The 27,232-nt window shown below is 52.8% G+C and overlaps 1 protein-coding gene across 1 annotated transcript; it reads left to right on the forward strand.

Annotated features, from left to right (window-relative positions):
- Positions 1-5,287: 5,287 nt before the first annotated feature.
- On the forward strand, positions 5,288-12,797 carry NOP53 (NOP53 ribosome biogenesis factor; the record flags this gene model as incomplete). Its single annotated transcript, XM_080704668.1, has 12 exons — positions 5,288-5,526; positions 6,036-6,115; positions 7,604-7,712; positions 8,079-8,278; positions 8,544-8,614; positions 9,777-9,872; positions 10,883-10,987; positions 11,062-11,247; positions 11,556-11,731; positions 11,926-11,992; positions 12,576-12,652; positions 12,737-12,797. The coding sequence occupies exons 1-12, from the start codon at positions 5,303-5,305 to the stop codon at positions 12,795-12,797; spliced, it is 1,452 nt and encodes a 483-aa protein (XP_080560794.1). The 5' UTR covers positions 5,288-5,302.
- Positions 12,798-27,232: the final 14,435 nt, after the last annotated feature.

Below are 27,232 nucleotides of genomic sequence, written 5' to 3' on the forward strand. Positions count from 1 at the left end.
CACTCCCGTCCTCTGTGGCTCCCCAGCACCAGTTGGCTGCCCGCACATCCTCACCCCGGCCCACATGCGCCCTGCCTGCCCACCCTGCGCGGCTATAAGGACTGGTCTGGGGGTCTCCCTGCCCCCTACCTCCTGACACTCTGGTCAAAAAGCATTTAGTGGGGCCAGGGGGTGGGGCAGGGCTTCTGGGCCACCCTTGGCACCTCCACCATGATACCCACTTGGGCACCTCACATGGTCACTGACAAAGCTGTTCATCCATTCAGCATTCACTCAAATATTTATTGAGCACCTGCTGTGCCCAGCCCTCATGGAACTGCCATCCTCAGGAGACGGGGGCTACTTCGTTGCACAAACGCAGGCAGGAACCTTCTCCTCAGTGAGCGAATGGTTCAGTGACAACTTTTTCCTTTTTATTTTTATTTTTTTGCCAGGGGTGGCACACACTTGCAATCCCGGCACTTGGTAGGATCGCGGATTTGAGGCCACCCTCAGCAACTTAGTGAGGCCCAGGACAACTTAGTAAGACCCTGTTTCAAAATTTAAAAAAATAAATGGGTCTAGGGGTATAAGCTCACAGGTTAGAATGCCCCTGGGTTCAATTCCCAGTGCAAAAAAAAAAAAAAAAAAAAAAGGCCTTTTTACCCCTTTCCTTTGCCCTAGCAGGCAAGGACCCCGCCCATCCCGTCCTCAGGTCTTGGGACCATTGGGGCCAAAGGGGAGACACGCCCTCCTACTTCCTCGGCTGGACTCCTCTTCGGCCCCTTTCTCTCCCCCTTTGGGGAAAACCCAAAAGTTCCTGCCCCCGGTTTCTTTAATAAGGATCCTGCATCAGGTAGAAAAGCCCCTTCCATCCGGCCCCTCCGGGAGGTATTTCAGTGTCCTGCCCACCTGCCCGGGTTCCGATGCCAGCCTGCCCCTGGCCCCCGGCAGGCTCCCGAACTTTTCAGGGATGTCGTGGGGGGGGGGGGCGGGTTTCTCGGTGCTACAGCCCTGCCCTCCCTGAGGAGACCCCCACGCCTCGTCACGCTTAGTGCCTGACCCTGGCGCCCAGCCCCAGGGACACCCGGGGACCCCGCTGGCGCCCACCGCGCCCGGGAGGGTCCCGTGACCCCAGCGCGAATAAAGCCAAGGCTTCGCCCGTGCTCCGCTCCGGCTGCCTGGGTTGGGGGCCTCGCCGCGCCCCGGGGCGGGGGCGGGGCGGTGACTCAACGCCCGGGTGACTCAGGCCCGGGCCGGGGGCCAGGCCGGCATATTTTCCGAAGAGAAGTGACTCCGGGGCCCTCCCCCCGGGACTCCCCTCCCGCCGCGGGGCCTGGGAACCGCGGGCGAGCTGGGGCCGCGCCCATCACCCCTGTGCGCGCCTCGGCGCTGGGGACCCTCGCCCGGCCCGACCCACCGGACCCGGCCTCTGGCTCCTGCGGGCTTGGCGGACCCGGCGCCCCCTGGCGGACCCGCGGGAGCCGGCGGGCGGGGAGCACCAACCTCTGTCCCAGGTGGTGGGGGCTCAGGTCGCCATCCTGGACCTCCCCAACACTCCACGATAGGATCCACCTGGATTCCGCAGAGTGACCCCGACGTGGCGCCCTACCTCTGTGTGTCTTTTTCCTTTAAGAGTTAAGAATGGCTGTGTGTGTGTGTGTGTGTGTGTGTGTGTGTGTGATACTGGGGATGGAACCCAGGGGTGTTCTACCCCCAAGCTATACCCCTAGTCCTGTCTTATTATTATTATTTTTTGAAACAGGGTAGTGATAAAATAGCTGAGGCTGGCCTCGAACCTGCCATCCTTCTGTCTCAGCTCCCAAGAACTGGGATTACAGGCCTGCACCGCCAAGACCTGCAAAGAATGGCTTTTATGGAGCTGTGGATCCCTTTGGATGGTGGCCAGGGCCCATGGGCCTCTGAGCTTCCTTCCTTATTTGTAAATACAAAGATGAGTTGATTCTCAGATGAATCAACTGGGGGCCAGGCAGTAACAATAGCTAACACAGATGCCAGGCGCAGTCCTAAATGCTTTAGCTGTGTTACGGAATTACCTACTGATATCACTCCCATTTTACAGATAAGAGGACAGGGGCACAGCGAAATAGCCTACTCAGACAAAGGGCTGAGCCGGGCGTGGTGGCACGCACTTGTAATTTCAGTACTTGAGAGGCTGAAACGGGAGGATCACATGTTCTTGGCCAGCCTCAGCAACTTAGTGAGACCCTTTTTCAAGTGGCTCACGCTTGTAATCCCAGTACTTGGGAGCCTGAGACAGGAGGATCCCGGTTTAAGGACAGCCTCAGAGAGTAGTGAGACTCTCATCAACCTAGTGAGACCCTGTTTCAAAATTAAAAAATAAACTGAGCCGGGCGTGGTGGCGCACGCTTGTAATCCCCACGCTTGGGAGGCAGAGACAGGAGGATCGCGCAGGTTCGAAGCCAGCTGCGCGCACTGGCTTAAGAGACCCTGTTTCCAAATAAAAATGTAAAAATAGGTCTGGGAGTGTAGCCCAGGGGTAGCAGGGCTTCCAGGAACCCCAGTACCACAAAAAAAAAAACACAAAAAAACAAAAAACAAAACTGAGCCCGGTGTGTGGTGGTGCACACTTGTAATCCCAGTACTCTAGAGGCTAAGACAAGAAGATCTGTGTTTGTGGCCAGTCTCAGCTACTTAGTGAGGCCCTCTGCAACTCGGTGAGATCCTGTTTCAAAATAAAGAATACAAGCTGGGCGTGGTGGCTCACGCTTGTAATCCCCGCGCTTGGGAGGCTGAGACAGAAGGATCACACAGGTTCGAAGCCAACCTCAGCTACTTAGTGAGGCTCTCAGCAATTTAGTGAGACCCTGTTTCCAAATAAAAGTAGAAAATAGGTCTGGGAGTATAGCCCAGAGGTAGAAAGCTTCTGGGTTCCACCCCCAGTACCACACACACAAAAAATAAAGTAAAAATACAAAATCGGGCTGGGAGGTATAGCTTGAAGGTAGAATGTCCCTGTGTTCAATCCCCAGCACACACACACACACAAAAAAGCTGGGTGTGGTGGCGCATGCTTGTAATCCCAATACGGAAGCCCAATACGGAAGCTGAGACAGGAGAATCACAGGTTCAAGGCCAGCCTCAACTACTTAGTGAGACTCTCTGGAACTTAGGGAGACCCTGTTTCAAAATAAAGAATTAAAAATAGGGCTGGGAGTATAGCTCAGAGCTAGAATGCCCCTGGGTTCCATCCCCAGTATTCCAAAAAAGAAGAGAGAGAGAGAGAGAGAGAGAGAGAGAGAGAGAAAGAAGAGAAGAGAAGAGAAGAGAAGAGAAGAGAAGAGAGTGTGAGAGATTGAGATTTAAAAAATAATCACCCAGCCGGGTGTGGTAGCCCATGCCTGCAATCCCAGCACTTGGGAGGCTGAGACAGGAATATCTCAGGTTCGAGAAAAGCCTCAGCAAGTAGTAAAACTCATCAAACTAGCAAGACCCTGTTTCATATAAGCAATAAAATTGGGTTGGGGAGTAGCTCAAAGGTACAATACCCCTGGGTTCAATCACACACACACACACAAATCACCTGGACAAGGTGAAATACACCTGTAATTCCATACTTGGGAGGCTCAGGCTGAAGGATTGCTGGTTCACAGTCAGCCTCAGCAATTCAACTAGCCTCTGATTCAAAATAAAAAGTAAAAGCCAAGCCTATTGGCACATGCTTGTAATCCCAGCATTTGGGAGACTGAGATAGGAGGATTTTTGATTTGCGGACAGCCTCAGCTACTTAGGCTCTTTGTAACTCAATGAGACCTGGTTTCAAAAAAAAAAAAAAAAGAATAAAAAATAGAGTTGGGAGCCGGGCATAGTGGCCCAGTTTGTAATCCCAGCATTTGGGAGACTGAGACAGGAGGATCGCAGTTCACGGACAGCCTCAGCTACTTAGTGAGGTCCTCTGCAACTCAGTGAGACCCTGTTTCAAAATAAAGAATAAAAAACAGGGCAGGGGGTGTAGCTCGAAGGTCAAATGTCCCTGGGTTCCATCCTTAGACCTGCAAAAAAAAAAAAAAAAAAAGGGCTGGGGTGTAGCTCGGAGGTAGAATGCCCCTGGGTTCTATCCCTAATACCATAAAAAAAGAAAAAAGTAAAAAAGGCTGTGAGTGGCCGGGTTCTTGTGCAGGATGCTTTCTTCAGTTGCAAACTACTTTCTCCCAGAGTCCACGCGATCTGCCAGAAAAGAGGTGCAGGTCACCCCTAGGGGCCTGGTCAGCCATGATGTCCAGCAGAGGCCTTCAGGTCACTACTCGAGAGTCGCCCGAGCCACGTGCCCTCAGATGCACTCTGCCTTCTCTCAGGGCCAACACGACCTGCGAGAGAGAAAACAGCTCCCCAAAGGGGGAGGGGGTCCAGAGCGGGAAGTCCCCCCTTTTGCCATCTGACTGGCCGATGCCTGACCGCTTGCAAGTCCGTTTGTGGTTAGGGTGACTCCAAGGAGAATTTGCATAGGACATTTGCAAGTTCTTTGAAGGGTCTCCTTTCAGGAATGCCAGACTTGCTCGGTGGGTTTGTTGATTAGGAAACTCAGGATGGCTTTGTGAGGCTCTGGCCTTCTTATCTCCTGAGCCTTTGGAGTTTCAGGCATTTGTTGCCCCTCAGGAAACTCAGGAAATTAGCTTTTTTCTACCAAGGCCTTTTCCCTATCTGCCTATTTCCTTTCTATCTCCTCAGTGGCGCACGCTTGTAATCCCAGTACTTGGGAGGCTGAGACAGGAGGATCGCACGGGGTTCAAAGCCAGCCTCCGCTACTTAGTGTGGCCCTCTGCAACTTAGTGAGACCCTGTTTCAAAATAAAGAATAAAAAATAGGGCAGGGGGTAGAAAATAGGGCTCGGAGGTAAAATGCCCCTGGGTTCCATCCCTAGTACCATACCAAAAAAAAAAAAAAAAGTAAAAAAGGCTGTGAGTGTAGCTTAGAGGTAGAACACTAATGGGTTCAATCTCCAGTACCCAAATGAAAAATCATCAGCTTGAGCAAGGACTCCACGCGGTCGGGGAAAGCGTCTTGCTTATTAGAGTGAGAACCAGGAACCTGTATTCGTTCTGGCCAATCGGAATCAGCCGATTCCATTGCACAGACCGGAGGCGGGAAGAGCCACTTCCTTTACCAAGATGGCAGCCTCCCTCATTGCCCCAACCACTTTACCAAGATGGCAGCCTCCCTCATTGCCCCAACCACTTTACCAAGATGGCTGACACCGGAAGTACGTCACGAGAGAAGGCGTGGCACTGGCGCGCGCAGGCTCCAACCCGGATTTCCGAAGCCGAGTTCTTCCTCTATCAAGATGGCGGCTGGAAGCGATGGCGGCGGTGCCGGGCGGTCCTCAAAGAGCAATGCGGACTCTGGCTTCCTGGGGCTGCGGCCCACGTCGGTGGACCCCGGGCTGAGACGGCGGCGGCGCGGCCCAAGAAATAAGAAGCGGGGCTGGCGGCGGCTCGCGGAGGAGCCGCTGGGGCTGGAGGTGGATCAGTTCCTGGAGGACGTGCGGTTCCAGCAGCGCACCATCGGGTACCGCGCGGCGCAGGCGGCCTAAAGGGTGCCCTCGGGGCTCAGGGTGGGAAACTTGGTACACTTACCAGATTTAGCAAATAAGAGCCGGGGCGTGGTGGCGCACGCTTGTAATCCCGGCATTCGGGAGGCTGAGACCTGAGGATCGCGGTTCCAGGCCAGCTGCAGCTACTTAGTGAGACCCTGTTTCCTAATAAGGAATTAAAAAATAGGGCTGGGGTGTAGCTGGGAGGTAGAATGCCCCTGGGTTCCATCCCCAGGTCCGCAAAAAAAAAAAAAAAAAAAAAAAAGTATGAAGGATTCTGCGTATGTTTGAATTTCAAGTGAATGACAGATAAACTTCTAAGAAGTACACCGCTTTCACGTAACCATCCTAGCTTTGTGCATCTAGATTTAAGTTTTGTAAATGGGGGTGTGGAAGGGTCCCCTGGCGGCAAGAGGGTGCTTTAATAAGCATGAGAGGAAGGAGGGTCCCAAATCCTTGGCTTATCTATGTTTCCAATTCCTAGTGGCTTGGTGGCAGAGGCCCCTGATGAAAAACTCTTCTTCGTGGACACTGGCATCAAAGAAAAAGGCACCAAAGAAAAAGGTGAGGTGGGTTTTTATGGTGGTGTATGGCAGTGATTGTTACGTAGCAGTCAGGGGTGGTGATGATACGTGCCAGTCATCCTAGGACTTTTGAAACTAAGATAAGAGGATCACTGGTTCAAGCCCAGCCTCAGCAACTTAGTCTCCGAAACAGTCTGTGTTCATGACATAGCTTAGTAGGCAATACCTGGGTAAAGAGATCAGCTTTAATATAAACAGTAGTCGCTGGGTGTGGTGGTGTGCAATTTTAATCCCGGTATTGAGGAGGCTGACACCATAGGATCACAGGTTCTAAGGCAGCAATTTAGTGACGTCCTGTTTCAAAATTAAAAGTCAAGCCAGGTGTGTGGCGCATGCTTGTAATCCCCACGCTTGGGAGGCAGAGACAGGAGGATGGCACAGATTCGAAGCCAGCCTCGCTGGCTTAAGAGACCCTGTTTCCAAATTTAAAGAAAAAAAATATATGTGTGTATATATATGATAGGTCTGGAAGTGTAACCCAGAGAAGGGTTCCATCCCCAGTACCACCAAAATAAAATAAACTAAAAGTCAAAAGGGCTGAGGGTGTAGCTTTAAGTGGCTTAGCATGCGGTGGCACAGGCCCGTAATCCCAGTATTTGGGAGACTAAGATGGGAGGATAACAGGTTCAAGGCTAGCCTCAGCAACTTGGCCTGGCCCTCAGCAATTTAGTGAGATACTGTTTCAGAATAAAATAAGTGTGGGGATGGAGCTTGGAGGAAGAATGCCCCTAGGTTCAAATCCAGTCCCCACCTCCCCCACATACACACACAAGCAGCCAGTACTTGGGAGGCCGAGACAGGAGGATCACAGTTTCACAGACAGCTTCAGCTACTTGGTGAGGCTCTCTGCAACTTAGTAAGACCCTGTTTCAAAATAAAGAATAAAAAATAGGGCCGGGGAGCCGGGTGTGGTGGCGCACATTTGTAATCCCAGCATTCGGGAGGCTGAGACTGGAGGATCGCAGTTCGCGGGCAGCCTCAGCTACTTAGGCCCTCTGCAACTCAGTGAGACCGGTTTTAAAATAAAGAATGAAAAATAGGGCAGGGGGTGTAGCTTGGAGGTTGAATGCCCCTGGTTTCCATCCCCAGACCCTCCCCCCAAAAAATAGGGCTAGGTGTGTCTCTCAGAGGTAGAATGCCCCTGAGTTCTATCCCCAGTAGCCCCAAAAAAGGACCTGTTTCAGTGGGCAGAAGATAGCAAAAGCAGCTGTGTTGGAGCACAGGGGACTTTGAATGAGCAGGTGGTATTTATAGGGAGTGACTTTCACAGACATGAATGGATCTGGATGTGTGAACAGAAGCCTTTCATTAGGGACTTGTGTTAATGCTCCCTACCATGGGGGCTCTCCCTTGGGTGGGTGTCGGGTCAGTCTGGGGATGTCCATGTGTTCTTTGGGGTGACTTGGGATGTACCTTGTTGAGGCCATCCTCAGCAGGGAGGCCTGAGGTCATCCCCCTCCCATTCCAGAGCGGAACAGGAAGAAGACCCTGGTCCAGAAGAAGTCACAGCGTCTCCAGAAACCCCTGCGGGTTGACCTTGTCCTTGAGAACACATCCAAGATTCCCGCCCCCAAAGAGTGAGCCCCCCCCCCAACCTTTTCTACCTCCCAGAGCCTGGCAGTGGGGTGGGGGGTGGAGTGAGAGATGACGGCAGTTAGGAGTCAGGTTTTGGCAGACTGGAGAGAGACGGCCAGGCTGCTGGGCCCAAGGCAGCAAGGAGAGCCCTGGGCTGGGCTGGGGGCTCGGGGTGGTGTGTAGGAGGTGGGTTGGCACCGTGGGAGGGGCAGGTGGACTGGGGGCTGCCCCAGCACGGATGTGGTTGGGAGGAGTGGGTTTTCAGGTGGTACTGAGAGCAGTTCTGATGGGCTGCTGCTCTGCAAGGGGGGCTGGAGAAGGGCCACCTGAGCATCACCTCACCTGCTGCCTGTCCCCACCCACCCCAGCATCCTCGCCCACCAGGTCCCAAATGCCAAGAAGCTCAGGCGGAAGGAGCAGCTATGGGAGAGGCTGGCGCAGCAGGGCGAGCTGCCCCGGGAGCTGCGCAGGGCCCAGGCCCGGCTCTGCAACCCTCCTGTGGCCAGGCCCAAGCCCGGGCCCCAGGATACCGTGGAACGGCCCTTCTACGACCTCTGGGCCCTGGACAGTGAGTGCTCTGGTTCTGCCTAGAGGCAGGGACAGCCATGGCAGTCGTGCATGCTGAGCACCGCAGCGTGCCTGAGGCCTCCCCCGCGTGTGGCTCTGATGATCTTCCAGCAGTCAAGTCTCGGCATGGGGCTCCTCTTTTCCTCAGTTGTGTCCTGCTTCAGCTGTAGAGCTCTTCAGTGTGTGCACCCTGTCTAGACACAGAGGGAGCCCCTGGGGGCCATGCGGCTAGAGACCCCCAGCAGCCGCCCTCACTGTCTCCATAGATCCTCTGGACAGGCCGCTGGTTGGCCAGGACCCTTTTTTCCTGGAGCAGACCAAGAAGAAAGGAGTGAAGGTGAGGACCAGGGGAGGGTGAGCAGCGCTAGGGGAGCTGTCAGCCGGGCCTCCCTCTGAGAGGCCGCAGGTTGGCGAGTGTAGGGATGGAGGATCTGCTTTGCATGTGTGTTTGTAAACCCCCCGTGCCTCTTACCTGGCAGGGGCAGAGGCTGCCCTCCAGAGCCAGATCACCGCAGTTCACCTCCCAGGCCTCTGGGTGGGGCTTGTGGGGCCAGCTGAGCCTCGGTAGCGCACCTTAGGGCTTAGTCCATTTGTGCTGCTGTGGTGAAGTACCCAAGGCTGGGTGACGGAAGAGCAACAGGAGTTTGCTGCTCCCGGTGTTGGAGCTAAGGTAGAGGCCCCGTGTGGCCAGAGCCTGGCCTCTGCTCCCAGGTGCAGGCTTGAGCACTGCGTCTTTTTGCGTTGGGGGATAGGGAGCACCTGGCTAAGCCGCTCTCATGACCTTCTCAACAGCTCGCTCGCCTCTAATTTTGCAAGTGGCAACTAGGTTTATTTTATTTTATTTTATTTTGGTGGTACTGGGGTTCCTGGAAACCCTTCTCCCTCTGGGCTACACTCCCAGACCTATTTTATATTTTTATTTGGAAACAGGGTCTTTTAAGCCAGGGAGGCTGACTTCGAACCTGTGCGATCTTTCTGTCTCCGCCTCCCAAGTGCGGGGATTACAAGCATGCGCCACCACACCTGGCTAGGTTTTATTTTTTATTTTTATTTATTTTTTATTTGCAGTACTGGGGATGGAAACTATGGGCATTCTACCTCTGAGCTATACCCCCAGCCCTATTATTTTAAAACAGGGCCTCACTAAGTTGAAGAGGGCCTCACTAAGTAGCTGAGGCTGTCTGTGAACTGTGGGCCTCTGGTCTCAGCTGCCCGAATGCTGGAATTACAAATATGCGCCACCATGCCCGGCTCTGTTTTTTTTTTTTTGGGGGGGGCTACACTTCCAGCTCTGTTTTTTATCTTTTATTTTGAAATAGGGTCTCACTAAGTAGTAGCTGAGGCTGGCCAAGAACCTGCAATCCTCCTGTCTCAGCCTCCCAGGTGCTGGGATTACTAGTGTGCGCCACCATGCCCAGCTGGCAACTAGGATTTAATGTGCATTGGGGCAGCACACCCAGCCTCCGCCTGAGCTCACCCTGCCTTGGTTTATCTTCCAGCGGCCGGCACGGCTCCAAGTCAAGCCCTCCCCAGCACCGGCTGTGGAGGTGACACCTGCCGGTGCCTCCTACAACCCGACCTTTGAAGACCACCAGGTAGGTACACGGGGTGGCACCGAGGGCTCAAGACCCAGGCAACTCAGGGCCTCTTCCCGGGTAGCGCTGATCCACTGGGCTGAGAGGGCAGAGGGGCACCTGACCAGCCTGGGGGCTCTGGAAAGATCTTGGAGGAGGGGCCTTCTAAGCCTAGGTGGCTGAGGAGGGGTTTGCTATGGGCAAAGGGCAGAGGGTTGTCCAGGCAGGGAGACCAGCTTGTGTAAAGGCCCGGGAGGTGAGTGCAGCTTTTGGGAAGTCGGTGACACGGAGATGGAGAGGCCTTAGCCAGCAGCAGGAGGAGGGTCGTTGATCTGGGGAGGCAGTTTGGCGATGGGGACCCGTCTGTGGGAGTCACTGTTGCTAACAGTCATTTGTTGGGCAGAGGTGTTGTGATCCAAGGGGGTGAATCCCTGCCCTGGCGCAGCACCTCTCGTGGACGGGGCACCGTGCCGTGCTGTGGAGGGCTGCGGTCCTCAGGACAGAGGCCTCCTGGCCAGTTGGGAGCAGGAGCAGCTTCACGCCCAGGGGGTGCTTGCACTGCTCTGCGCTGTTAGGAGCCTGCGGCGGGGCGGGGCTCAGTTGCAGAGCACTTGCCTGGCATGCTTGAGGCCCTGGCTTCCACCCTCACTGCCACTGACGGTGGGGGGTGGCAGGGCCAGTGGCAGGCAGCGGGCACTGCTGGTCCAGCGTGTCTACGGCCTGGACGTGGGCAAGGGGGTGCCAGGCAGGGGAGGGTGTGCAGAAGGCCAGACTTGTCTCCATAACCGCCTCCTGTTCCGAGCTTTTTTTATTATCTTTGCGAAAAGCCTCATAGCCCTCAGCTGTAGCCACCCATTTGCATGCCCTGGGAACCTGTTGCCGTGGCAGAGGGAGCTGATGGCTGGGCTACAGAGCCCTGCAGCTGCAGAGGGGGCGTGTCTACAGCCAGGGACGAGGAGAGGAGGGTGCGAGAGGGAGGTGCTGGGACCCGCAGGAGGGGTCCCTGGGAGCCTCAGTCATGTCTCCCCCAGGCCCTGCTCCTGGCTGCCCACAAAGTGGAACTGCAGCGGCAGAAGGAGGAGCAAAAGCTGGAGCGCCAGCTGGCCCTGCCCGCGGCCGAGCAGACGGCCACACAGGTGAGCCCCTGGCCGTCCCGTCCCCTGCCCGCACCTGCCCTCAGACTGCTCCTCACCCACTCCCCCTTCCTTAGGAGACTGTGTTCCGGGAGATGTGTGAGGGGCTGCTGCTGGAGGAGTCGGATGAGGAGGGTGAGCCGGGCCCGGGAGAGGAGGCCGAGGCCGGAGACACTGAGGCTGCGCCTGCAGCTGGCCGCCCAGCAGCCGTGGAGAAGAAGACTGAGCAGCAGCGTCGACGGGAGAAGGCGGCGCGCGTGCGGGTGAGCCTGCGGGGCTGGCCACCCCTCCACGTCCTCTCCTGGACTCTCACCCTGCCTGTGCTCTGGGCTGGGAGCACAGCGGGGAGCACCAGGGGCTTGCGGTGGAGGGAGATCGAGGGGCCACAGTCAGAAATATAAGGCAGGCGTTTCTGGAGACATCTGATGAGCTGCCGGTGTTTCGTGACCACTCTGGTGGTCAGGACCAGCCCGGGGCCATGGGGTGTTGTTGGCTTGAAGGAGCCCTGGGTTGTGTGGGTCCCAGGGCCAGGCAGCTGGTACTAGGCTGAGCCCTGCCCCACTGTCCCCAGCGGGTGCAGCAGGCGGCGCTGCGGGCCACCCGGCTCAGGCACCAGGAGCTCTTCAGACTGCGCGGGATCAAGGCGCAGGTGGCGCAGCGGCTGGCGGAGCTGGCGCGGCGGAAGGAGCAGCGGCGGATTCGGCGGCTGGCTGAGGCCAACAAGCCCCGCAGGCTGGGGCGGCTCAAGTGAGGCCAGGGCGGGGGCAGAGAGAGTCCTGACCCTGGCCTGGCACCTTCCTGCCTTTGCTTGGGAGACCTTCCAAGCCCCCGGGGTCCCACGTCTCCCAGGCCAGTCCCTGGGAGGTGGCTTTGGACTCATTCTCGGGCCCTAACAAGTGGTGCCCACCCCCCAAAAAACTCCTGCTCTTCACGTTCTGCAGGTACCAGGCCCCCGACATCGACGTGCAGCTCAGCTCTGAGCTGTCTGGCTCCCTCAGGACGCTGAAGGTACTTGCCCCTGGGGCAGCGCGGTACCATGGGGCCCTGTGCCCAGTGATGACACCATCCTTGCTCGCCATGCCCCTTGGGGCTGTGGGCGACATCTTGGCTGCCCTTGGGCTGGGCCGGCTGGGCCGTTGCCTGGGGGCTGAGGGCACAGGGTCCTGGGGGGTCCCGGGGCAAGGAGATGGGCAGAGCCCCAGGCCCTCTGAACTCGCTCTTCCCCGGCCTGGTCCTCATTGCAGCCCCGCTTCGCCCCCGTCAGTTCTGATGGTGTTTGTGAAGCTCAGAACAGACCCTGGCCCTCCCTGCCGCCCTGTCCTGGCTCTCCATGGCCCTGAGCCGCACAGGCGTGCCCGGGGCTCCCGCCAGCCGTGCCTCATTAGTGGACACTCACCTCTTCCTCTGCCCCGCCTTGGTCCTCATCGTCCCTCCGCCCGGCACCTGCTCCCCAGCTCCTTCCTGCTGATTCCCAAATCTAGTACCAAGTGGAGTCCCCAGCTCGGGGCCAGGCTGGGGCCTGCTACCTGAGACGGTGTAGGGGAAGGTGAGCCCTGGTGGCTTCCTCTGAGGCCTCCCCCTCTCTCCACAGCCGGAGGGCAATGTCCTGCGTGACCGCTTCAAGAGCTTCCAAAGGAGGAACATGATCGAGCCTCGGGAGAGAGCCAAGTAAGGGCGTGGGCCGCGGGAGGGGGTTGGGACCCCACTTCTGCGGGGGTGGGGGCGCTCGCTGACCCTTGGCCCTTTCTCCAGGTTCAAGCGCAAGTACAAAGTGAAGCTGGTGGAGAAGCGGGCATTCCGGGAGCTCCAGTGAGTGGGCGCCCTGCGCTGCCCCTGCCCCTGCCCCTGCCCTAACCAAGGGACCGCCTAAACGAGGCCCACAAGAGGGTTACCTGAGTGTGCGGGAGGGTCCCGGCCCGGAGACTGCTGGGTCCAAGCTGAGCTGGACATGATGGCACGCACCTGTGATCCCAGTATTTGGGAGGCTGAGGCAGGAGGATCCCAAGTTGGAGGCCAGCCTGCGCAACTTAAGATTCTTTTGTTTTGCTTTTGTTTTTGTTTTCACGACTGGAAGCGAATTTTATTTATTTGTTTTCTTATTAGTGCATTGTAGTCATACACCTTAATGGGGTTACAAGATGGTAGAGGCTCACACATACAAATTACTCATTTAGCCCTTCCTCGATTCCCACCCCATAGATTCTATTTAAAATTAAGCCAGGCATGGTGGCACATTCCTGTCCTCCCAGTTCTTAAAAGACTGAGAATGGGGATTGTAGGTTCAAGGCCCGCCTCAGCAACTTAGTGAGACCCTATTTCCACATAAAATAAATTAGGGCTAGGGTGTAGCTTATAGGTAGAATGCCCCTGGGTCCGATCCCCAGTACCCCAAGGGCCCATACTAGAGGTGGGTCAGGTGGGAAGGGACCCGGGGAGCCCTCCTTCCTCAGCCTCTCTCTTTTATTCTCAGGTTATAGCAGCACCAGTGCTGGAGCCCCCACCCGTCAATAAAGCACCTGTGACCAACACCAGGCCCCGGTGTGACCTTCTTGTCTGAGTGTTCCCTGGCCTCTGCTGCACAGGATGCGGGGCCAGGACACTAGCCTGCACCAAAGCCTGGTGCAGACAGACCCAGGGCATATCGGAGTGTCAGCTCTTATAAAATGGGGCTTGGGACCCAGCCTGGTGGCGAATACCTATAATCCCAGTACTTGGGAGGCTGGCACTGGAGGATCACAGGTTCACAGCCAGCTTCAGCAACTTACTGAGGCCTTCTACAACTTAAACCCTGTTTCAAAATAAAATAGGAGACGGGCGTGGTGGTGCAGGCTTATAACCTCAGCATTTGGGCAGCTGAGACAGGAGGATCCACAGGTTCGTGAACAGCCTTAGCAACTTAGGTCCCTTTGCAACTCAGTGAGACTGTTTCAAAGAAAAGAATAAAAATAGGGCTGGGGTGTAGCTTGGAAGTAGAATGTTCCAGGATTCCATCCCCAATACTGCAAAAAATAAAACAGCTGGGAGTATAGGTCAGGAGGTTGAATGCCCCTGGGTTCAATCCCCAGTACCAAAACAAGAAGATAATAAAGAGGTGTGGGGGGAATAGTATTTTAGGATTAATCTGTAGAATAGCAGCAAAAAAGTGGGCTAAGCTGGGCGTGGTGGCGCAGGCTTGTAATCCCTAGTACTTGTGAGGCTAAGACAGGACATCCAGACTCATGGACAGCCTCAACTACGTAGGCCCTTTGCAACTCAGTGAGACCCCGTTCCAAAATAATAAACCAGGCGTGGCGGCGCACGCTTGTAATCCCAGCATTCGGGATGCTGAGATTGGAGGATCGTGGTTCGCGGGCAGCCTCAGCTACCTAGCTAGACCCTATTTCAAAATAAAGGATAAAAAAATAGGGCAGGGGGTGTAGCTTGGAGGTAGAATGACCCTGGGTTCCATCCCCAGTACCGCAAAAAAAAAAAAAAAAAAAAGTTGGGTTAGATCCTACAAGGCAAGGGCGCAGCCAGCGGCCATTTGTGCCCGGTGGGTACCAGGGCCTGGATCCCATCTCCAGCACCAAAATGTCCCCAGAGAAAGCAGGCAGAATGCACAGGCTGGTGGGCTAGTTTACAGAGCAGGCGAGGAGAGGTGAAGTTGGGGTCCGCCTCTGGGTTTCCCCACAGGAATCCGCCCACTGCCTCTTGCCCTGGTGTCTCTGGCCTCATTCTGTTAGGGGAGGTGGTGCCAGTGCTGGTGTGGGCGGGGCCCCCTTTTCTCAGCTGGACTCGCAGCTGCCTGAGTAGGTAGGGGACCGTAAACAGCGTTTTAGAGAAGGAACCAGGTACGTAAAACATTTCTTCTGGTGCTGGGCATGGGGCACACTTGTGTGTCTGTGTGTGTGTCACTGGGGGTGGAACCCAGGAACTTTCTACCTGTGGGTTATACTCCCAGACATTTTATTAGGAAGCTGGGCCTCACTAAGTAGCTGAGGCTGGCTTTGAACCTGCACAATCATCCTGTCTCAGCCTCCCAAAAGCTGGGATTACAAGTAGGCCCCACCACACCCAACTAGGGGCACACCTTTAATCCCAGTACTTGGGAGGCTATGATGGGAGGAGGATCTCTGGTTCAAGGCCAGCTTCAGCAACTTAGTATAAAATAAAATAGCCTGGTGCACTAATCCCAGCACTTGGGAGGCTGAGATGGGAGGATCACAGGTTCATGGCTAGCCTCAGCTACTTAGGCCCTCTACAACTTAGTGAGAACCTGTTTCAAAATAAAGAAAAATAGGAAAGCCGGGCGTGGTGGCGCATGCTTGTAATCTCTGCGCTTGAGAGGCTGAGATAGGATTGCGCAGGTTCGAAGCGAGCCTCAGCTGGTTTAAGAGACTTTCCAAAGAAAATATGAAATAGGTCTGGGAGTGTAGCCCGGAGGTAGAAGGCCCCTGGGTTACATCCCCAGTACCACACACACACACAAAAGAATAAAAATAGAGCTGGGAGCCAGGCATGGTGGTGCATGCTAGTAATCCTAGAGTTTGGGAGGCTTAGGAGGGTCACAGGTTCAAAGCCAGCCTCGGCTATTTAGTAAGGCTCTCAGCAACTTAGTGAGACCCTGTTTCCAAATAAAGTATAAAAAGTAGGTCTGGGAGTATGGCCTGGAGGTAGAAAAGCCCCTGGTTTCCACCCCCCAGTACCACACACACACAAAATAAGGTGTGGGTATAACACAGATGTAAAATAGGTTAAATTCTAACAACACAAAAAATTTTCCCTACTTTTGTTTATTTGTTTGCTTGCTTGCTTATTTATTTATTTATTTATTTATTTATTTATTGGTACTGGGGGTGTAACCCAGAGGCTTTCTACCTCCAGGCTATGCTCCCAGACCTATTTTATATTTTATTTGGAAACAAGGTCTCACTAAGTTGCTGAGAGCCTCACTCAGTAGCTGAGGCTGGCTTCGAACCTGCGTGGTCCTCCTGTCTCAGCCTCTCAAGCGCAGGAATTACAAGCATGCGCCACCACGCCCGGCTTACTTTTATTTATTCTGAAATAGGGTCTCACTAAGTTGCAAAGGGCCTCACTAAGTAGCTTAGGCTGGCCATGGACCTCCATCCCCCTGTCTCAGCCTCTCCAGTGCTGGGATTATAAGCATGTGCCACCACGCCTGGCTTCACTAGGTTGCCAACAGTCTCACTAAATTATTGAGGCTGTTATTAAACCTGGAATCCACCATACCTGGCTTTTTTGTTGTTTCTTGGTACTTTATTTTTGTGGTACTGGGGGTGGAACCCAGTGGCAGTCTACCTCTAAGCTGTACCCCCAGCCCTAATTTTTTTTTTTTTTTTTTTTTTTTTTTGTGGGTCTGGGGATGGAACCCAGGGGGATTTGACCTCCAGGTTACACCTCCTGCCCTATTTTTAATTTATTTTTGAAACGGATTCACTCCACAAACTGTGATCCACCAGTTTCAGCCTCCCGAATGCTGGGATTACAAGCATGCCCCACCACGCCTGGCTCCCCCCAGCCCTAAATTTTATCTTAATTTTGAAACAGGCTCTCAGTAAGTTGTAGAGGACCTTACTATGTAGCTGAGGCAGGCTGGGAACTTACGATCTTCCTATCTCAGCCTCCCAAGTCCTGGGATTCCAAGCGTGTGGTTTTTGGTGCCTTTTGTCAAGCAGAAATGTTCAGTGTTCGTTTTCGACAGCCTGCCTCCCACCCTTTCTAGCCTTTGGGAAGTTTTCTCCAGGATAAGATATTTATAAAAAGAGAACAGCACAGCCAGCCTCAAGACCTTAGTGAGATCCTGTTGGAAAATAGAATAAAATAGAGCTGGGAGTGTAGCTCAGAGGGAGAATGCCCCGGGGTTCCATTCCCAGTTCCACAAAAACTAAAAAGAACAAGCAATTTATACTAGACATAGATGGGGCAGGGGAGGGACTTAACACCAGACTCCCCTTCCTCTGCCACATCCCACAGGACCTCAGGACTTGAAGGAGCTATTTCTGCTGTTCCTCCCCCTCCCGTCTCAAGTGGAACCTAGAGGAATGTTCTACGAAAGGAAAGCAGCTGAGGGCAGGGTGGGGACAGATGGCAGGGGCAGTGGGGTGAGCTAAAAACAAAGGCCTCGCAGGCTGGCCTGCTTAGGGAAGAGCCCTGACCCACATACAAGAGCCCTGGGTTGCATGCCCAGAAAAGGGGTGGGGGGCTTTCTAGGTAGTGTCCTCTGCCTGTAATCCCTGTACTTGGGAGGCTAAAACAGGAGGATTGTGGGTACCAAGCCAGTCTCAGCAACATAGGGAGACCCTGGTTGTTGTTATTTTTTTTTTTTTTTTTTTTTTTTTTTTTGCAGTTCTCTGGATGGAACCCAGGAGCATTTGATCTCTGAGCTACAGCCCCTGCCCTATTTTTTTATTCTTTATTTTGAAACCAGGTCTCACTGAGTTGCAGAGGGCCTCACTAAGTAGCTGAGGTTGTCCGCGAACCGTGATCCTCTGGTCTCAGCCTCTGGAATGCTGGGATTACAAGCATGCGCCACCACACCCGGCTGGGAGACCCTGTTTTAAAGGGCATGGTGGTACACCCTTGTTATCCTAGGACTTGGAGGCTGAGACAGGAGGATTGAAGTTTGAGAACAGCCTCAGCTACTTAGATGCTCTGCAACTTAGACCCTGTTTCAGAATATTGAGCCAGGCCAGGCGTGGTGGTGCACACTTGTAATCCCAGCGCTTGGGAGGCTGAGACAGGATGATCACACAGGTTCGAAGCCAGCCTCAGCTACTTAGGCTCTCAGCAACTTAGTGAGACCCTGTTTCCAAATAAAATAGATCTGGGAGTATAGCCCGGAGGTAGAAAGTCTCTGGGTACTGGGGTGGTACCCCCAGTACTACCAAAATAATAATAATAATAATAAGCCGGGCGTGGTGACACACGCTTATAATACCAGCATTTGGGAGGCTGAGACACGAGGACCATGGTTCGAAGACAGCCTCAGCTACTTAGTGAAGTCCTTTGCAACTCAGTGCGACCCTGTTTCAAAATAAAGAATAAAAAATAGGGCTGGAGGTGTAGCTGGGAGGTAGAATGCCCCTGGGTGCAGTCCCCTGCACACCACACACACACACACACACACACACACACACACATACCCAATGACCCTGGGTTCAGTCCTGTGTAACACACACACACACACACACACACCTTTCCAAGTGTCTGCCAAGTAGCCCAGGCCTCTGATTGGCAGAGGGAGAAAAGGCAGCGGCGCCCAGCGCTGAGAGGACCCCAGGCGTGGTGAGGTCGCTGACTCTCCCGGGAGATCCTGCAGCCCAGGCGCCAGCAGGGCCTCAGGAAGCCATCGCCGTGTGGCGGCTAGGGAAACATCTGTTCCCCGTGAGCGAAGAACGGGGCCAGAGGCATGTTTGTGGCTCAGCGCACGTGACCGCATCTCACCATCTGGAGTCCCCGTCACCCAGACGGGAAGGGACAGAGCCGTCCGTAATGGCTGTCGAGGTGCAGTGTCCTTGTCTGCAGCTTCCTGTGACAACAATGAGGCGGCCGAGACAGGCAGCAGTTAGTGTTAACGAGGGAGTCCAGGTGGCAGGGCAGAGGGTGCGCGCAGGAAAACTTTTTTTTTTTTTTTTTTTTTTGCATTACCGGGGATGTAACCCAGGGGCATTTTACCTTCCAGCTACAACCCAGCCCTAGTGTGTGTGTGTGTGTGTGTGTGTGTGTGTGTGTGTGTGTAGTGTGTGTGTAGTACTGGGGGTGGAACCCAGGGGCTTTTCAACCTTTGGGCTATACTCCCAGACCTATTTTATACTTTATTTGGAAACAGGGTCTCACTAAGTGGCTGAGAGCCTCACTAAGTAGCTGAGGCTGGCTCTGAACCTGTGCCACCCTCCTGTCTCAGCCTCCCAAGTACTGAGATTACAAACTTGCGCCACCACACCTGGTTCACCCCAGCCCTATTTTTTATTCTTTAACGTGAAATAGTGTCTCACTGAGTTTTGAAGGGCCTCACTAAGTAGCGAACTGCAATCCTCTGGTCTCTGCCTCCAGAATGCTGGGATAACAAGTTTGTGCCGCCATGCCAGGCATGGAAAACACTCTTCTGCTGGGAGTCTTCCTAGTAATTGTTGGGGATAGAGCCATGGAATTAACTGTGGCACCAATGAAGCCAAGGTCTCAGGACCTCTGCACAGGCCTCCTGAGGCCTTGTACCTGCTATTTCTCACTCTGTCTCTCTATTCATATACATATATGTCATATTAATATATAGGACATTTATTTATTTTTTTGGTGGTACTGGGGTTCCTGGAAGCCCTTCTACCTCTGGGCAACACTCCCAGACCTATTTTATTTTTTATTTTTTATTTTTTTGGTGGTACTGGGGTTCCTGGAAGCCCTTCTACCTCTGGGCAACACTCCCAGACCTATTTTTTATTTATTTTATTTTATTTTTTGGTGGTACTGGGGTTCCTGGAAGCCCTTCTACCTCCGGGCTACACTCCCAGACCTCTTTTTACATTTTATATTTGGAAACAGGGTCTCCTAAGCCAGCGCGCGCGGCTGGCTTCGAACCTGCGCGATCCTCCTGTCTCTGCCTCCCAAGCGCGGGGATTACAAGCGTGCGCCACCACGCCCGGCATTCCCAGACCTATTTTTATACTTTTTTTTTTTTTTTTTTTTGGTGGTACTGGTGTTCCTGGAAGCCCTTCTACCTCCAGGCTACACTCCCAGACCTACTTTTACGTTTTTATTTTGGAAGCAGGGTCTCCTAAGCCAGCGCGCGCGGCTGGCTTCGAACCTGTGTGATCCTCCTGTCTCAGCCTCCCATGCGTGGGGATTACAAGCGTGCGCCACCACGCCCTGCTGTAATCCCAGGATTTATTAGGCTGAGAGAGGAAGATCACAGGTTTAAGACCAGCCTCAGCAACTTAGTGAGACCCTATTCCAAAATAAACAATAAGCCTGGAAGGGTGGCACACACTTTTAATCCACATTGGTGGATTAAATGGCACACACATTTAGGAGGCTCAGACAGGATCGTAGTTCGCAGCCAGCCAGCCTCAACTATTTAGTGAGGTCCTTGGCAACTCAGAGACCCTGTTTCAAAATAAAGAATAAAAAGCCGGGAGTTCTGGCACACTCTTGTAATCCCAGTACTTGGGAGGCTGAGACAGGAGGATTGTGTAGCTTCTAAGCCAGCCTCAGCTACTTACTGAGGCTCTCAGCAACTCAGTGAAACCCTGTTTCCAAACAAAGAATAAAAAAATCAGGCTGGGGGTATAGCTCAGAGGTAGAATGCCCCTGGGTTTCATCCCTGGTACTGCAAACAAACAAACAATATAAACCGGGCATGGTGGCTCACCTTTGTAATCCCAGTACTTGGGAGACTGAAACAGGAGGATGGCAGGTTTGTAGCCCACCTCAGCTACTTAGTGAGACCCTGTTTCCAAATAAAGAATAAGAAGCCAGGCGTGGTGGCGCACGCTTGTAATCCCAGCATTTGGGAGTCTGAGACCAGAGGATCGCGGTTCACAGACAGCCTCAGCTACTTAGGCCGTCTGCAACTCAGTGAGACCCTGTTTATACACACACACACAAAAGGGCTGGTGGTGTAGCTCAGAGGTAGAATGCCTCTGGGTTCAATCCCCAGTGCCCCCCCAAAAAAAGAAAGAAAAAAAGAAAAGGAAAAAAGTGGCTGAGGCTGCGGCTCAGTGGTATAATGAGTGCCAGCCAAGCATGCATAAGTCTTGGGTACCACTGAAAGTAAAAATAAAAGGTTGGAAGGAGTCCCAGCGGTAGGCTGTGGCTGAGTAAGGACCCGCCTGTGATACCCGTGATCAGGATGTCGGTGACTTGGCTGCTGCAGAGGACGGAGGTCGCGGGGAGCTGGGTTTGCGTCACGCTGGCTGCTGACCTTGTGCAGCTCACCCAGCCTGTCGGTGCCTCGTGCCCCATGTCCGCAGCGCCGACACCATCGTGCCCCTTTCACTGGGTTATTAAAAAGAGGAAGTCAGCTGCACACATAAGGCTTACAGACAGGCACCGCCCCTCTCGCTGAAGCCCTGAGCCTTTGCTATTAAAACAATGTTAGGGGAAAAATAAAGGCATGGAAACTTGCGTTCCGTGCCAGAGACTCCTGGCAAACGCGTTGACCTTCTGACACGCTGATTTCACTCTTGGGAAAGTGCTCTAGGAAATGGCGGGGAGTCAGGGCAAAGGCAAGACTTGGTAGAATGGAAGGAAACGCAGGAGGGAGCCGGGCAGCACGGCCTGGAGCCCCTGCCGCGGACCCGCAGGAAGCCTGTGTCTGTGCTCCAGGCCGCGTGGGAACCGGCCAGCGGGGCCTGCAGCGTCCACACCGGGCCGCTCACCAAGCCCCATGCCAAGGCCTGTGGGCGGGGACGTTCTAGATGATTCCATCTCCTTATTTCTTGCAGCATTTCCAAACCTGCATTAATGGAACAAACTTAAAAAAAAAAAAAAAAAAGATCTGAGCCGGGCGTGGTGGCGCATGCTTGTAATCACAGCCTGAGCTACTTAGGCCCTTTGCAACTCAGTGAGACCCTGTTTTCAAAATAAAGAGTAAAAATAGGGCTGGTGGTGCCGCTCGGAGGTAGGCTGGCCCTGGGTTCCATCCCCCGTACTGCAAAAATAAAAGAAAGAAAAAAGAAAAAGAAAATTCAAGGACCACCTCAGCAAGTGGTTAGGTTCATCAACCTAGCCAGACTCTGTTTCAAAAAAAAAAGTCAGGAGTGGTGGTGCACACCTGTAATTCCAGTACTTGGGAGGCAGAGACAGGAGAATCACAGGTTTGGGGGCAGACTCGGCAACTTAGTGAGACCCGATTTCAAAATAAGTAATAAAAAATAGGAGCTGGGCGTGGTGGGCACAATTGTTATCCCAGTACTTGGGAGGCTGAAACAGGAGGATCGCAGGTTCGTGGCCAGCCTCAGCTACTTAGTGAGGCCCTCCACACTTAGTGAGACCCTGTTTCCAAATAAAGAATAAAAAGTTGGGCTGGGGGTGTAGCTCGGGGGTAGAATGCCCCTGGGTTCCATCCTCAGTAAAACACACACACACACACACACACACACACACACACACACATCCCAGAGCCGGGCGTGGTGGCTCACGCATGCAATTCCAGTACTTGGGAGGCTGAGACAGGGGGATCGCGCAGGTTCGAAGCCAGCCTCAGCTACTTAGGCTCTCAGCAATTTAGTGAGACCCTGTTTCCAAACAAAATATAAAATAGGGCTGGGGGTGTAGCCCAGAGGTAGAAAGCCCCTGGTCTCCATCCTCAGTAACACACGCACACACACACAAAAGCAAAATAAAAATAAAATAGGGCTAGGGGTGTAGTAGCCTGGAAGTAGAATACCCCTGGGTTCTATCCTTACTGCCAAACAACAACAACAACATCAGCAAAACAGATTCTCTGCAAAGTGGATCCAACTCAAATAAGAGAGTAGGTTTGGGGCAGAGCAATTGTGTGTTGAGCATCATTCAAATGAGCTGCTGCCCTTGTAAGTGGTGCTGTGCAGGGAAGGGGACGCTGAGCCCAGGGCGCGTGTTTGGGGCTCGGCACTGGCAGCTGTGCCTCCTGACCCGCGGAGAGCCGCAGGGGTGTCGTGGGTCCTTCATGACAAGAGCGATCGGCACCCCACATTCTTGGCTTGGTACTGAACCCAGGGGCATTCTACCTGTGAGCTGCAGCTCCGGCCCTTTTGAATTTTATTATTATTATTAATTATTATTATTATTATTATTATTATTATTATTATTATTTATTTTGGTGGTACTGGGGGTGGAACCCAGAGGCTTTCTACCTCTGGACTATACTCCCAGACCTTTTTTATATTTTATTTGGAAACAGGGTCTCGCTAAGTTGCTGAGAGCCTCACTAAGTAGCTGAGGCTGGCTTCGAACCCGTGTGATCTTCCTGTCTCAGCCTCCCAAGTGCGGGGATTACAAGCGTGCACCACCACGCCCGGCTTTATTTATTTATTTATTTATTTATTTATTTATTTAATGGTACTGGGGATGGAACCCAGAGGCATTCTACCTCTGAGCTACACCCCTAGCCCTATTTTTTATTCTTTATTTTGAAAGGGTCTCATTGCATTGCAAAGGGCCTAAGTAGCTGAGACTGGCCGAGAACCATGAACCTCCTGTCTCAGCCTCCCGAATGCTGGGATTACAAGCGTGCGCCACCGTGCTGGTTCCTTTTTTTTTTTTTTTTTTTTTGCAATCCTGGGGATGGAACCTCCAAGCTAAACTCCCAGCCCTATTTTTTGATCTTTGAAGCAGAATCTCACAAAGTTATGGAGGGCCTCACTAAGTAGCCAAAGCTAAGCCGGGCATGGTGGCGCATGGCTTGTAATCCCAGCATTCAGGAGGCTGAGACTGGAGGATCATGGTTCGCGGACAGCCTCAGCTACTTACTGAGGCCCCCCGCAACTCAGTGAGACCCGGTTTCAAAATAAAAATAAAAAATAGGGCAGGGCGTGTAGCTTGGAGGTCTAATGCCCCTGGGTTCCATCCCCAGACCCGCAAAAAAAAAAGTAGCCGAGGCTAGCTGCGAACCTACCATCCTCCTGTCTCGGGCTCCCCATCTGTCTCAGCCTTCCAAGTACTGGGGTTACAAGCGTTCGCCACCGCACCCAGCGGAGTCCGACACTCTTGATGGGCCTGTGGGGACCCTCAGAAGCAAGGTCTCCCAAATCCAAGGAGGCTCCAAATACTGCGGACGATGGCCGCCAGGGGGCGCCCACGGCCTGTGCTAGGAGCCAGGAAGCCCGGGAAGTTCCCCAGCCCCAGGTCTCCCTCGCCCCTACTCAGGACCCCCAAAGGGCTGCTCGGACCCCAACGTGGGGGCACACGCCTGTAACCGCAGTACTTGGAAGGGAGACAGAACGATCTCAGGCTCAAGGGCAGCCTCGACAATTTAGCGAGGCCTTGTTTCAAAATCAAAAAAGGGCTAGGGATGTAACTCAGAGGATGAGTGCCTTTGACCACAATCCCCAGTCAAAAAAAAAAAAAAAAAAAAAAAAAAAAAAAAAAAAAGCCGCTCCTGCAAGTGGGAGACACTAATACCCAGGAAGGCCAGCTGAGTAGCTAGCGCTTCCTTCTCCCTCCCTCCCTCCGTCTCTCTCTCTCTCTCTTCTCTTTTTTCCTTTCTTTTGGATTGAACTTTGTTTCTGAGCCACATCCCCAGCCCTATTTTATTTTTATTTATTTTTTATTTTTGTGCTACTAGGGATTGAACCCAGGGCTAATCAACTTTTGAGCTAGCTACACCCTCCCTCAACCCTTTTCATGTTTTGTTTTGAAACAGGGTCTTTCTAGGTTTCAGAGAGTTTTGCTATATTTCTGAGGCTGTCCTGAAACCTGTGATTCTCCTATCTCAGCCTCCCAAGTACTGGGATTACAGGTAGGTGTGCGCCAAGATGCCTGGCTTTATTTTTCTATTTTATTTTATTTTTTATGGTACTAGGGATGGACCCCAGTGGCCTTTCTACCTCTGGGTTACACTCCCAGACCTATTTTATACTTTATTTGGAAACAGGGTCTCACTAAGTTGCTGAGAGCCTCACTAAGTAGCTGAGGCTGTCCTCGAACCGCAATCCTCCTGTCTCAGCCTCCTGAATGCTGGGATTACAAGCGTGCGCCACCATGCCCGGCTCCCTGCCCTGTTTTTTATTCTTTATTTTGAAACAGGGTCTCACTAAGTTGCAAATGGCCTCACTACGTAGCTGAGGCTGTCCTTGAACCGCGATCCTCTGGTCTCAGCCTCCCAAATGCTAGGATTACAAGCGTGTGCCACCATGCCTGGCTTCCAGGGATATTCTACCACTGAGATACACCCCCAGACGTCAGACCGAATTCTTCTTCTTCCTTCTCCTCCTCCTCCTCCTCCTCCTCCTCCTCCTCCTCCTCCTCCTCCTCCTATTCTTATTCTTATTCTTATTCTTATTCTTGTTTTTTGGCAGTACTGGGGCATTCTACCTCCGAGCTACACCCCCTGCCCTATTTTTTATTCTTTATTTTGAAACAGGGTCTCACTAAGTTGCAGAGGGCCTCACTAAGAAGCTGAGGCTGTCCGCGAATAGCAATCCTCTAGGCTCAACCTCCTGAGTGCTGGGATTACAAGTGTGCACCACTATGCCCGGCTTTATTATTTTTATTTTTGGTGGTACTGGGGTTCCTGAAAACCCTTCTACCTCCGGGTTACACACTCTCAGACCTATTTTTTGTATATATATATATATATATATACTTTTATTTGGAAACGGGGTCTCTTAAGCCAGCGCAGCTGTCTCCGAACCTGCGCGATCCTCCTGTCTCCGCCTCCCAAGCGCGGGGATTACAAGCGTGCACCACCACGCCCGGCTAGTATTTTTATTTTGAAACAGAGTCCTGAAGAGTTGCTGAGGGTCTCACTAAGTTGCTGAGGCTGGCCTTGAACATGGTATCCTCCTGTCTCAGTCTCCCAAATACCGAGATTGGCAGGCATGTATCACAGTTCCTGACTTTTCTCCTTAAGAAGAAAAAAAAAAAAGACTCTAAAATCTGGCTTTTCCCTTTAAGGGTGTAAATCTGCTTCTCGGCTAGAGGTTTGTCTGGACAGGAAATGAAACTCCTCCTTCTCCACCGAGACTGGATTCTGAGGGCCTAATACTTGCTAGAAAGAGATAAGCCTTATCACTGGGCAGAAGATAAGAATTCTCTTGGTGCTAACAAATGACTCAGTGTGCTTTCCTGTTTCACAGGAGGTTGTACATGATGCAATCATTTCAAATGTTTGTGTGCATCCAGATCAACGATATGTTTTATAATGGTTATTGTAAAAATTAATGGTACTCGCCGGGCGTGGTGGCGCACGCTTGTAATCCCAGCGCTTGGGAGGCTGAGACAGGAGGATCGCACAGGTTCAAAGCCAGCCTCAGCTACTTAGTGAGGCTCTCAGCGACTTAGTGAGACCCCGCTTCCAAATAAAATATAAAATAGGTCTGGGAGTATAGCCCGGAGGTAGAAAGCCTCTGGGTTCCACCCCCAGTACCACCAAACAAAACAAAACAACAACAACAACAAAACAATGAATGGTACTCACCATTGCACTTGTTAACATGAGCATCTCAGCAGTAGGCTTGTCGTGTATTTCTATCCCCCCTTGGGTTCTGGGAATGGAACCCAGGGCGTCATGCATGCTAGGCAACTGCTCCGCCACTCAGCCACACAACCCCAGCCTAGTTGATTTTGGTACTGGCTATTTTATTTATTTTTATATTTATGTTTTGCGGTACTGGGGGTGGAAGTCAGGGGCATTCTACCTCTGAGCTACACCCCCTGCCCTATTTTTTATTCTTTATTTTGGAACAGGGTCTCACTGCAGAGGGCCTCAGTAAGTAGCTGAGGCTGTCCGTGAACCGCGATCCTCCCGTTCACATAGTCCCAAGTGTTGAGATTACAAGCCTGTGCCGCCACGCCCGGCTTTGGTACTGGTTACTGAACCCAGTGATATTCTACCTCTGAGCTGCACCCCCAGCCCTTTTTATTTTGAAATAGAGTCTCACTAAGTTGCTGAAGGTTTCATTAAGTTGCTGAGGCTGGCCTTGCACCTGCAGTCCTCCAGTCTCAGCCTCCTAAGTAGTGGGATTACAGTCATGTGCCACCGTGTACTGTGTGGTACTGGGGATGGAACCCAGGGGCTTTCTACTTCCGGGCTATACTCCCAGACCTATTTTCTACTTTGTTTGGAAACAGGGTCTCACTAAGTTGTTGAGAGCCTCACTAAGTAGCTGAGGCTGGCTTCGAACCTGCGCGATCCTCCTGTCTCAGCCTCCCAAGCGCGGGGATTACAAGCGGGCACCACCACGCCAGGGCGATCCTCCGTGAGGGCCGGGCTCTGGCCGAAAGGGCGGCCCGACGAGGGCATGGCGCCCTCTAGTGGCCCTGCCTGAGGAACAGGCTGCAGGAATCTGGCATTTGTATTATATTTAAGTTTTTTTGGGGGGCGGGGTACTGGGGATGGAACCTAGGGGCCTTCTACCTCCAGACTTCAGTATATTATTATTATTATTATTATTATTATTATTATTATTATTAATTTATTTATTACAGTACCGGGGATGAAACCCAGAGGCATTCTACCTCTGAGCAACACCCCAGCCGTATTTTTAAAATTCCTTTTTATTTCAATTTCTTTTATTTGTGGTACTGGGGATTAAATTTAGGGGCATTCTA

This window comes from Muscardinus avellanarius (assembly GCF_963383645.1).
Source record: "Muscardinus avellanarius genome assembly, chromosome: 10".
NCBI lineage: Eukaryota > Metazoa > Chordata > Mammalia > Rodentia > Gliridae > Muscardinus > Muscardinus avellanarius.